This window comes from Grampus griseus, assembly GCF_964374135.1.
Source record: "Grampus griseus genome assembly, chromosome: 19".
Taxonomy (NCBI): Eukaryota; Metazoa; Chordata; class Mammalia; order Artiodactyla; family Delphinidae; genus Grampus; species Grampus griseus.
In genome coordinates this window covers 11,881,465-11,893,727 of record NC_139013.1, presented here as the reverse complement: position 1 = coordinate 11,893,727, position 12,263 = coordinate 11,881,465, and the positions used below count along the sequence as shown (strand labels likewise).

The window sequence follows — 12,263 nt, the reverse complement described above, 5'->3', positions numbered from 1 at the left end:
GGAGGCGCAGGTTCGATCTCTGATCAGGGAACTAAGATCCCGCGTGCCACGCCGCACGGCCGAAAACAAACCAAAAAATAAATTGCAGACATCGACCTCTGAATGCTTCAGCAATGCATAGATCGTTAGCTAAAGTTTCCTTTTTTTTTTTTTTTAATTTTCCATGATGTTATCACTTTATTTTTTGGCTTAAATTCTACAGAGGTAGCACAAAACAGTGATATGATGGAAAATAGAAAGATGTGATGGGGATCAGATCTTAACTTTGCCACTTTCTAGTTAATGACACCTTCACTGAAGATTTAGCATCTAAAAGACTTGCCAAACTTAAAAGAAGAGACGTGAAAAATTCTGGAACTTAATAGGAACAAAATACGTGCTAAGTTCTTGGATTTATTATTACTACTTTTTATGTCAGTGTGATATGAAAAGGAATGAATGAGGTTTGATGTTTCCTCCTTTTAAATTAAGGCAATGACTTGCTTTCCTTTGCACTCAAAATTCACATTCAGGGAATCTTGGGATCAGAAATACCAGCAAATTCATTTATTTGAGGAAGGATGGACCTTGCACTGCATCAATATGAAAGTTGACATGAATTAGGATGATTCCAGGAGCAGGCAAAAGAAAAACAAAAACTCAAAATGTCTTAAACAATAATTATTGGACCCCAAAGTAAAAGTCTTTACAATCAGTGTGGGGTTCAGTTTGTTTTTTTTGGGGGGGTGTAAAATATATATAACATAATATTTATCATTTTCACCACTTGTAAGTGTACGATTCAGTGGCATTAAATATATTCACAATGTATAACCTTCACACTATCTACACCCAAAACTTTCATTACGCCCAACAAAGACTCCTAACTTATTAAGAAAATAACTCCCCTTTAAAATCCACTCTTTTGTTGTTTTTTTTTTTTTTGGCCACATGGCTTGCAGGATCTTAGTTCCCTGACTGAACCCAGGCCCACAGCAGTGAAAGCATAGTCCTAACCACTGGACCACCAGGGAATTCCCTAAAATCCACTTTTTAAAAGTCACAACTGGGTTTCCCTGGTAGCGCCGTGGTTGAGAGTCCGCCTGCCGATGCAGGGGACGCGGGTTCGTGCCCCGGTCCGGGAAGATCCCACATGCCGCAGAGCGGCTGGGCCCGTGAGCCATGGCTGCTGAGCCTGCGCGTCCGGAGCCTCTGCTCCGCAACGAGAGAGGCCACAGCGGTGAGAGGCCCGCGTACCGCAAGGAAAAAAACAAGAAGAGTCACAACCGAGATACCATTTTCACACCTATCACAGTTAGCAATTTTGCTGTGTTAGTGTTCACGTTTCCCTGATGGTTGCAGAAATGTACTTCATAGGCGTGTTTGTTCAAATCTATATCCAAAGGCTCATCATTCAGTGCCTCATTTGGATGCTTAGGTCTTCTAAAGCTGTAACCATTCCCAACCTTTTTTATGCCACTTATTTTTTTAATTTTTGTTGAAATATAGTTGATTTACAATGTTGTGTTAGTTTCAGATGTACAGCACAGGGATTCAATTATACATATACATAAATATATATAATTCTTTTTTTTATATTCTCTTCCATTATAGGTTATTACAAGATATTGAGTAGTTCCCTGTGCTATACAGTAGATCCTTGCTGGTTATCTATTTTATATATAGTAGGGTGTATATTTTAAGTCCAAACTGCTAATTTATCCCTCCCTGCCTTTCCCCTTTGGTAATGCCACTAATTTCTTCAAGAAACTAGTCACACAGGTCGTTTGCCCTGTGTCATTTTTCACATCCCAGATTTGGCTGATGGCATCTTTGGGGTGCTCAAGATGTCTTTCCATTGCCAGGAATTCTCTGTAAACTGGAAGTTAGATCAGATTTGGGCTCATTCTGGCCCAAGAGCTCCTCACTGGGTGGGCTGGGCCCCTTCCAGGCTCATCATATCTCAATAATAAATGTTCCCATATAGTGTGTCCAGGTCCTGATCCCTCTGTTAGAAAGTTTCCCATCAACTTTTCACTTACTGGCCTTTAAAACCAAATCAGGGCTTCCCTGGTGGCGCAGTGGTTGAGAGTCCGCCTGCCGATGCAGGGGACACGGGTTCGTGCCACGGTCCAGGAAGATCCCACGTGTCGCGGAGCGGCTGGGCCCGTGAGCCATGGCCGCTGAGCCTGCACGTACGGAGCCTGTGCTCCACAACGGGAGAGGCCACAACAGTGAGAGGCCCGCGTACCGCAAAAAAAAAAAACAAAAAAAACCCAAATCAAATCAGGTCTCTCCCCTGCTCTGCCTCCCAGTGGAGAACCCTTGTGCACCGTTGGTGGGAATGTAAATTGGTGCAGCCACTATGGAAAACAATATGGAGGCTCCTCAAAAAATTAAAAACAGAATTGTCATAGGATCCAACAGTCCCTCTCCTTGGTATATATCCAAAGGAAACAAAATCAGTGTCCCAAAAGAGATATCTGCACCCCTGTGTCCATGGCAGCATTATTCACGATAGCCAAGATACAGAAGCAATCTAAGTGTCAGCAGATGAGTGGATAAAGAAAGTGTGACAGGCTTCCCTGGTGGTACAGTGATTAGGAATCTGCCTGCCAACGCAGGTGACATGGGTTCAAGCCCTGGTCCGGGAGGATCCCACATGCCATGGAGCAGCTAAGCCTGTGTGCCACAAGTACTGAGCCTGCGCTCTAGAGCACACGAGCCTCAGCTACTGAAGCCCACGTGCCCATGCTCCGCCCAACAAGAGAAGCCACTGCAAGGAGAAGCCCGTGCACCACAACAAAGAGTAGCCCCCGCTCGCCGCAACTAGGGAAAGCCCACGTGCAGCAACGAAGACCCAACGCAGCCAAAATTAAAAAAAAAAAAAAATTAAAAAAAAAGAAAATGTGATATAGATATATAACAGAATATTATTCAGCCATAAAAAAAAGGAAACCCTGCCATTTGTGACAAACATGGATGGACCTTGAAGTCATTATCCTAAGTCAGACAGAGAAAGACAAATACTGTGTGATCTCACTTATATGTGGAATCTAAAAAAGCTGAATTCATAGAAACAGAGAGATGTCATGTAGCATGGTGACTATAGTTAATAAAACTGTATTATACATTTGAAAGTTGCTAAGAGAGTAAATCTTAAAAGTTTCATAACGAAAAAAAATTGTAACTGCGTAGTGATGGATGTTAAGTAGACTTACTGTAGTGATCATTTCACAACATATACAAATAGAGAATCACTGTGTACATCTGAAACTAATATAGTGTTATAGGTCAATTGTCTCGCAATAAAAATTAATTAATAATTACTTAATTAAGTAAAAGAATTGTTGTTGCCAGAGGCTGGGGGTGGGAGAGAAATGGGGAGATGTTGATCAAAGGGTACAGATCTTCAGTTACAAGATGAATAAGTTCTGGGGACCTAATGTACAGCATGGTGACTATAGCTAATACTGTACTGTATACTTGAAATTTACTAAGAGAGTAGATCTTAAATGTTCTCACTATACATGCCAAAAAATGGTAACTATGTGAGGTAATGGATGGGTTAATTAACTTTATTGTGGTAATCCCTTTGCAATATATACATGTAGTAAATCATGGTGTACACCTTAAATTTATTATTTATTTATTTATCTATCTATTTATTTATTTATTTTGGCATGCTGCATGGCTTGTGGGATCTTAGTTCCCCAGTTCCCCAACCAGGGATCGAACCTGGGCCCTCAGCAGTGAAAGGGCCAAGTCCTAACCACTGGACCGCCGGGGAATTCCCCATTAAATTTATACATTTTGACCAATTATCCCTCAGTAAAGCTGGGTGGGGGGAATAGCCCCTTAGTGCATTCTGTCATATTTAGGATAAAAGCCAAAGTCCTCCTCCCCAGGCCAATGCCCTCCCTGATCTCACCTACTCCCTGACCCCCATCCATTCCAGCCACGCGGGTCTTCTCCTTGAAGTTCCCTGCAGGCCTGCCCCCAGGCCTTTGCACCGGCTGTTCCCTCTGCCTGGAATGCCCTTTCCTATATGACTCACTTGCTAATTTACTTCAGAACTTGATCATAACCTCAGAGAGCACTTCCCTGACTACTTTCTCTAAAATGGCACTGCCCCCGCTCCCCTTGATATCCCTTCCCCAACTTTATTTTTCTTCGCTTCCCGTGTTGCAATCTGATAAACATTTCTCTGGCTTTTCTCCCTCTTCCACTTGGAATATGAGCTCCATGAGGGCAGTCTTGCTCACTGTGGAATCCCCGCCTCTGGCACAGGGAACATTTCTATCCACCTGTCCATCTCACCTTTCTTTTTTTGGCCGCGCCTCACGACTTTCAGGATCTTAGTTCCCCGACCAGGGATCGGAACCTGCACCTTCAGCAGTTCAGCAATGAAAGCACCGAGTCCTAACCACTGGACCGCCAGGGAATTCCCCCATCTCATTTTTAAAATGCATTTGAGGGACTTCCCTGGGGGTCCAGTCGTTTAAAAGACTCCGTGCTTCCACTGTAGGGCTAGGGTTAGGGTTCCATCCCTGGTGGGGGAATTAAGATCCCACATGCCGCACAGCGGGACCATAATAAAATAAAAAATAAAATAAAAATACTATGTATAAAAAATAAATAAATAAAATGCATTTGAAAGCCAATTGCAAACACATATTAGATACTCAGCAAATAGTTCTTGAAAGAACGAACACAGATTCAAGTTGGCCACGCACACAGCTGGGTCCACTGTGTCCTAGGTGTGTAGGGCCACCCAGCGTATTCAAACAAGTGGGCAGATCTTTGCACATATTTGCGTCCCCCCAAAATGCCACAATAATGAATTGGCCCCTTTAGGAAAGGTCTTTTACATGGTGGTGTGGACACAGTGGTATCCAAGATATACCCAGTGCCTACACTCCCAGAGCCCGCAGACCATGAGACACACAGTCACACCAATAAATATATTGTGACAACCCAAGCCAAAGAAAAGGACAAAGTGTTAGGAGTGAACAACACGGGGACCTAGAGTTGACTGGGAAGGACCAGGCAGTGATGCCAAGGAGAAGGGACAATTGAGATGGGGCTGAGGGTGTGTAGGAGTTGGGGGCATAGAGCTGCAGGAGGAGGCCCTAAAGCTTGTGAACAAGAGAAAGGAGCCAGGTGGACATGAGGGGTCAAGGCAAGCAGTTTCGGGGTTTATCTTGGAAGGTTTGGGGCAAAGGTGGAAAAGGGTTTGATTTGGGATTGAGAGACATTCTTCTTGCTGTTGACAGGTTAGAGGGAGAGAGAGTGGAGGCCAGGAGACCAGGGAGGAGGCCAGAGCAGGGGTCCAGGTGGGAGAAGATGGGGCTGGACCAGGGTGAGACCATGGGAAGGACAGCAAGGCCAGGCAGGAGAAAGGTTTGTGGGGCTAAATCGAATCCTCCTTGGCACCTGGAAACTTATTGAGGGTGGGGGCTGTCCAAGAGGACCCTGAGGGTCTGGCTTGGGTGGCAGAATAGATGCTGAGGCTGTCACTGAAATGGGACACAAATGACACAGCTCAGGAAAGCTGATGGGGAAGAGCCCTGAGTGCCAGGTTGTGGAGCCGGGAGCTCGCCCTGAGGGCAGTGGGGAGCCAAGGTTAAGCAGGGAGGGGACAGGGTTAGATTTGAGTTTCAGAAACATCCCTCTGCTTATGAATGGGAGATGGGTTGGAGGGAGTAAGAGTGGAGGCAAGGAGGCCTGGGGGGAGGCCAGGGAGGAGGCCAAGGCAGGGTCCTGGTGGGAAAGGATGGGGCTGGACTCCTCGGAGTGAGAAGAGGCAGGTGGGAGAGACATTGGGAGGCTGAAAGGAGAGGAGTTTATAAGGAGCTGTAGGGATGCCAATACACAAACAGAACAGCCAAGAGCAGAGAGATGGGTGGCCAGCCCCCTCCTACACAGACACTCAGGCTTGCAGAGACCCCCCCAACACCGCCACCTCCACCACGTGCAAAACACATGGTGGGAAGTAAACGGACAAGCAGGAGAACCAGCACACAGGCCTTGGATCTACAAGGATCAGGATACACAATCCACCAGAGGGAGACAGCCATGCAAGTGCACAGAGAGACATACAGATGAGATGCAAAAAATCAAGGGCACCTTGTCAGCTGTCGTCACCACGTGCAAAAAACTGCACGTGCACTGTCCCAGGACAGCTTCTCCATAGCCTGCTAAGTGGGTTCTATTGCTGTTCCCACCTTACAGATGGACAAAGCGAGGCTCAGGGAGGCCAGTCACTTGTAAGGTCACAGGGTTAGTGGTAGAGGCGGGATTCCCACCCAGGTCTTTGGGCACCCCTGTGAGTGCCCATCCACTGATGTCCTGTTTCCGTGCCCATGTGGATCTCTTTTGTATGAGGATCCACGTCTCCCCAAGTCCTCCCCCAGGGATGCCCACGCAGCAGTGTCCTCCCGTTTCTGGTTTCTCCACGAATGGAGGAGCTCCTGACCTGGCTTGTCTGAGTGTGAGCCGGTGGCGTGCCCCTGCGTGTCTCCTCCTGTCCCAGCCTCTGTGTGTGGATGACATCTGTGAGTGTGTGTGAGTGCGTGTGTGTGTGTGTGTGTGTGTGTGTGTGTGTGTGTGTCCTTGTCTGAGGAGCTGTGAGTGAGAGGGGGAGTGCCTGGCTGGGCTGGGCTGGGGGTGGAGGCAGGGGAGGGGGGCGTCGCAGAGGGGAGAGGAGTTCTGGAGGAATGTTTACCAGACACTGAGAGAGCCCAGAGGGACAGCGCCCAGAGCCGGGATAGGGAGACGCACAGCTTCCCTGCCTCGCTGGCCCACGATTAGGGGCGTAGCCACCTGGGGCCCCCTTCCCCCTCCTCAGCCTCCCTCCAGGGCCCCTTTAAGACAGAGCTGGTCCTCTTCTCTCCGCGTTAACCCCTTGAAGTCCAGGTGGCCCCTTGGGCTCCGGCTGGTGGGCGGAGGCGGGGAGGGGGGGGGGAAGCCAAGGGCGGGGAAAGCCTTGCCCAAAATCTGGGAGGGAGAGAAGGAGGCAGGGGAGCTGGGAAGGCGCCGCTGAGCAGAGCCGGGTGAGGGCGCCCCCCGCTCCGCTGTGCCAGGCGGGCAGTGCCAAATCCGGGGAGCCCGGAGCTGGGGGGAGGGCCGGGCACAACCCGGCCCTGCCCCCTCCCCCACGGGGTTCCCAGCAACTTCTGAGGAAAGTTTGACATTGATTGCGTGGTGCCCCGAGGATGGGCAGGGTCCTGCTGGCCTGGTGCTGGGCGCTGTGCTACTGGGGGTGCGTGGCTCCCAAGGGTGAGTGATGGGGGGCGCTGGGGGAGGAGGGAAAGGAGAGGGATGGATGGCAGGTGTTTGAGGGGGGTGAGTCGGGAGTCCTGGTCTGGCTCAGGGAGTTTTCTTGGGACAACAGAGGGGGAGGGTATACACAGAGACAGACCAAGAGAGGGAAGGAAAAAGGGACTCTTGAGAGAGCAGAAGGGCAAGAAACAGAAACTAAGAGGGTCAGAGATGGGGAGAGATGGACACAGACAGACAGACAGGAGAAGCTGAGGGCAAGGGTAGGGGCTGGACTTGAGTTGGGGGCCTTGGGGAGAGGGGCTGAGCTGGGGGCTGCCTGGAAAGGAATCTTCCAGAAAGGAGCCCTAAGTCAGGCAGCGGGATGAGGAGGCTCCAGAGCCCTAGGGGAAGTCCCTCGTCACTGTCACCCCCACTTCTCCTTACCCCAGGGCTGTTTGTCTGCGCGTTCCACCTCTGGGGCCAGGGGCTCTGCCTCCAATCCTACCATCTCTGTGGGTCTCCATTTCTCTCTCTCTCTCCAGTCTCTGTCTTTATCTCTCCCTGTGCCCTAAGTGTCTCTATCACTGTCTCTGTCAGTCTGTTTTTGTCTCTTTCTGTCCATTTCCCTCTGTGTGTCTCTCCTACCACTTTTTCCCCTCTGGGGTGTCTCTCTCCATCTCTTATCCTCTGTCGCTCCGGGTGTCTGTCCCTCTCTGTCTGCCTGACTTTCTCTGGTTCCTCTCTCTGACTCTCCTTCCCTGTTTCTCTCTCTCTCCTCTCCCTCCCATTCCCTTTTCTTCCCCACCATCCACCAGCCTAATCTGTCAAGTCTCTAGAGACGCTAAGGGAGGGCAGGCCTGCCGGGCAGTCAGGGCGTGGGAGGCTGCCAGACCCCGGGCCTACTCCCAACGGACGGAGGCTGGAGGCCGGACCCCAGTCCCCAGGGAAGGCTCCCATCTTCCCCTCAAAGCCTCTACCCTCCACACCCCCTGCTGAGGTCACTCTGCAACTATGTGGGCCTAAGGGCCTGGCGGGGTCCTGGCAGTAGGCAGGCCGGCACGGGTGGAACCAAGGAGTCGGAGGGGAGCAGGGTTTCCTGAGTGAATTCTTCCCCATCTCCCTGCAGGCCCACAGGCTGAGGGGCACCCCTTTGTGGGGAGTCCAGGGAACATCACTGGTGCCCGAGGACTCATGGGGGCCCTTCGGTGTGAGCTCCAGGTTCAGGGGGAGCCCCCCGAGGTGACCTGGCTTCGGGATGGACAGGTCCTAGAGCTGGCAGACAGCACCCAGACCCAGGTGCCCCTGGGCGAAGACGGGCAGGATGACTGGAAAGTGGTCAGCCAACTCAGGTGCCCGGCCTCCGCTAACCAGACGCGACCCGCATCCCTCCTGACCCCTGTGTCCCCACCTCCACCACATGGTGGCTGCAGAGTCACTCGCAGGAGCCCACCTGGGTTGGACCCCAGTGTGGCCACTCGCTAGCTGCATGGCTTTGAGCATGTGACATAACTAACCCTGGCTTTCACTTTCCTCTTCTGTAAAATGAGTTAATAATAGTACCCACTTACTCGGTCTTACGAGTTTCCAGCCCAGACTCTCCTCTTTCAGTTCTGAGGACCCCCTCCCCGGGTGCAGCTTTGACCCTGAACCTCTCTGTCCCTCCTCTTGCCCTGTCAGAATCTCGTCCCTGCAGCTCTCAGACGCTGGATGGTACCAGTGTGCCGTGGTCCTGGGCAGAAAGACCTTCGTGTCCCAGCCTGGCTACGTCGGGCTGGAGGGTGAGCCCTGGGCTCAGAGGTCGTGGGAGACCAAGAATCCTGAGGGGTCAGAGGGTGCTGGAGGATTCACGGCGTGCGTTGGGGACGTACAACCTAAGAATGTCAGAGATCTTGGAGGGTCAGGCAGCTGGAGGGGTCTATAAATTATTGGGGGCAGGCCTGCACAAGATTATATGTTTTGGGCGGGGGGGGGGATATCTTTGGGTCTGTCAGCTGTCCTGAGGTCACACATGGTTGGGGCAGGACATTCGGGGGTCAGATCAAGGGTCTGAGGCACAACTTAACCCTCTCCCTCACCCCCCAGGGGCCTCACTTTCCACATAGATAAGGTGGCATGAAGAGCAGGAAGGAGTAAGACATTCTGGAAAAGAGACATGAGAGGCTCAGATGTCCTGGAGCTCAGACATGGGTGGGGAGAGTCGGATATTGGGATCACGTTTCCTGGGGGTAGAGGTGTCCTGAGGGGTCAGACATAGGGGTCAAAGACCCTGCACCCTACAACGTCCTAGTGGTGAGTCAGACACCTGGGGGGCTCAGAGGGACCCCAGACTTCACCACTGCCCCCCGCCCAGGTCTGCCTTACTTCCTGGAGGAGCCTGAGGACAGGACTGTGGCTGCCAACACTCCCTTCAACCTGAGCTGCCGGGCCCAGGGACCCCCAGAGCCCGTGGACCTACTCTGGCTCCAGGATGCTGTCTCCCTAGCTGCAACCGTGGACCACGGTGCCCAGCACACACTCCGTGTTCCAGGTGAGTCCAGGGATGTGGTCAGCTCAGTGTAGAGGGCCAGACAGAATGGAAGTGGGGAGCCCTTCATGCCTCTGTGTGAGGGTCTGCTCGTCCCGCTGTCCTTCTCTGTCTGTCCCTGTTTCTGAGTCTCCCTCTAGTTTTTTCTCTTTGTCTCTGAGTATCTCTGTCTCTGCATTTCTGTCCCCATCTATCTCGTTTCCCTCTGTATGTTTTCTTTCTGTCTCTGTTCTCCATCTCTCTCTGTTGCTCTGTGTGTCTCCCTGTCTCTCTGCTCTTTCCCCCTCCATTCATGCCAGCCTCTCTGCAGAGAATTCTTTGTCCTGGGTTTCCTCTGAGCTGCTCCATGGCCAAGTGTGTGGAGGTCTGATGCCCCTTGTGTCAGCCCTTGACCCTAAGCAGGGCACAGGAATCAACTGGGCCCTCCTCTCCCCTAGCTCCTTACAGAAGTAACCCAAGATGGAGAGAGACACGACAGGTCTGAGTGACAGGAGAAACCCTCCCAGCCTCAGGGTGACCATCCCCTTCCACACCTCACAGATGAGGCAGGACCTAGTTTGGGGTCACACAGCGGTCAGCCAGAGTTGGGGGACCCTGAGCACGGGGGGTTCCCCTCACTGAGGAAGGAGAGGCAGAGGAACACAGATGGGGGAGGCTGAGTCAGTCAGAGGGAGGCGGCTGGACCTTGGAGGGCATCGGCTTCCAGCATCCCCAACCTGCTGCTTCCATCTGCTGGCATGGGGAGGGGACTCCTGACGGAGAGTCTCTTAGGGTGGAAGGAGGTGCTCACATTCCCAGCATTCCGGGGGCCCTGAGTGTACGAGGAAGCAGGGGTGAGCATGACGGCCTCCAGAGGGGTGACTCAGGCCCACAGCTCTGGGGCCTGAGTCAGCCTGGCAGGACCCGGGCAAAGGGGAGGGAGAGGGGGATGGTTCCCCCACCCCATCCCAGGAAGAGGGAGAAATGGGGGACGCAGGGGGACGCAGGTGTGAGGATCTGTGTGTGTATCAGCGTGTGAGGGAGCTGCCAGGTGGGGATCTGTGTGTGTGTCTCTGTGTGTGGGGCGGGGTGGGGGGTCTGGGTGTGTCCCTGTCCCTCTCGATCTGTGTCTCAGTGCAACTACCTGTTTGTACGAGGGTGTACCTTAGTGAGGGCTGGCTTCTGTGTATGTCTCAGAGTGTGTGTGTGTGTGTGCGCGCGCGTGCGTGTGTGTGTGAGACTAGGTATGTTACTGTCGCCTTAGGTGTCTGTCCCACTGTGTTTGGGTCTTTATGGCATGTTTCTGTAAGTTTCTCAGGGGCTGTCAGTGTGTGTGTGTGTGTGGCGGGGGGGGTGTGTGTGTGACTAAGTACTCCAGTGTCGGCCAGCTATCTGTCCCTCTTTGTGTTTGTGTGTTCACAGCTGTGACTCTCTGTGAGAGGGTGGAGTGCACATGTGTGTGTGAGGAGAGATGGCAGAGTGATGGACGGCAGTGTGCCTTGTGGCTATTTTCCATACCTCCCTGTATAGAGACGATGCCAGCTTACAGGCGTGTGCCTCTAGGTGTCAGTGTGTCTTAGTGGGACCTTCTGTTTCTTTGTGGACTCAGGATGTGTCATTGGACAACCTGGTGTGTTTCTTGGTGTGGTTCCACTGCCTGTGGCTGTGTATGGATGGCTCTGTGATATCTGTGTGTATGTCACAGGGTGAGCATGTTGGTATGTGACTCTGTCCCGTGGACCCCTATAGACGTGTGTGTGTGTGTGTGTGTGTGTGTGTGTGTGTGTGATTCACAGCAGGTAGTAACAACACCCTTCTGCTTCTGTCTGCTCTCCTGCTATGCTGGTCCCAGCCCTGACTGCCTCTTTGTGGACGAACTTGAGGTACTCACCAGCCAGTGTGTATATATGTGTCTGTGCCACCTATATGCACAAGGCAGCGTCTCCACGTTTGTGTGTCTGCAGCAACCCCGTGTGTCGATGCAAGTGTGTGTTTCCGTATCAGCCTGCATCTTGAGGAATGTGTCTGAAGCAACCTGAGTGTGTCCAGATGTGTTTTGAAGGCTTGGGTGTGTTTCTGTGTGAGCCAGTTAACATCAACCTGATTTGTGTCCTGTTGTGTATCCGTTTGTCCACTTCAACCTCAACGTACGTGTGTTGCTTGGTGGGTGTATCTCGCGCTGCGGGGAGGTTTGTGTGTCTGTCAGCTTCAGCCTAGGTGTGTATTGTGCTGCTAGGTGTTTGTAGTCAGCGTGTGCTCGTTCGATTGCGTGTTTGTGTTCGTGTGTGTGTGCGTCTCTCTTTGTGTATGTGCGTCAGTGTCAGCCCCTTGTGTATACATGTCAGTCATAGGGAATGTTTTTGTGTCACTGCGTGTTGGCAACAGTGTCCTCCTGTGTAGTTAACCAGTTTTCTGTTTTAGGGCCAGCAACGTGCCCTGTAGGCCCCTGTATGTTAAGTGTGATTCACTGTGTGTGTAGGAATTCGTGGTGTGTGCTGCCTCAAGGAATTTCGTCCGT

The 12,263-nt window shown here is 51.7% G+C and overlaps 1 protein-coding gene across 1 annotated transcript in view; it reads left to right on the top strand.

Moving 5' to 3' along the window:
- Positions 1–6,984: 6,984 nt before the first annotated feature.
- The window catches only part of AXL (AXL receptor tyrosine kinase), a 30,365-nt gene continuing 25,086 nt past the window's right edge, over positions 6,985–12,263 (top strand). Inside the window, exons 1-4 of the mRNA XM_082676147.1 lie at positions 6,985–7,260; positions 8,369–8,591; positions 8,920–9,020; positions 9,593–9,769. Of these exons, the coding sequence (XP_082532273.1) occupies positions 7,197–7,260; positions 8,369–8,591; positions 8,920–9,020; positions 9,593–9,769 (565 nt within the window). The 5' untranslated portion in view covers positions 6,985–7,196. The remainder of the gene's footprint in view (positions 7,261–8,368; positions 8,592–8,919; positions 9,021–9,592; positions 9,770–12,263) is intronic.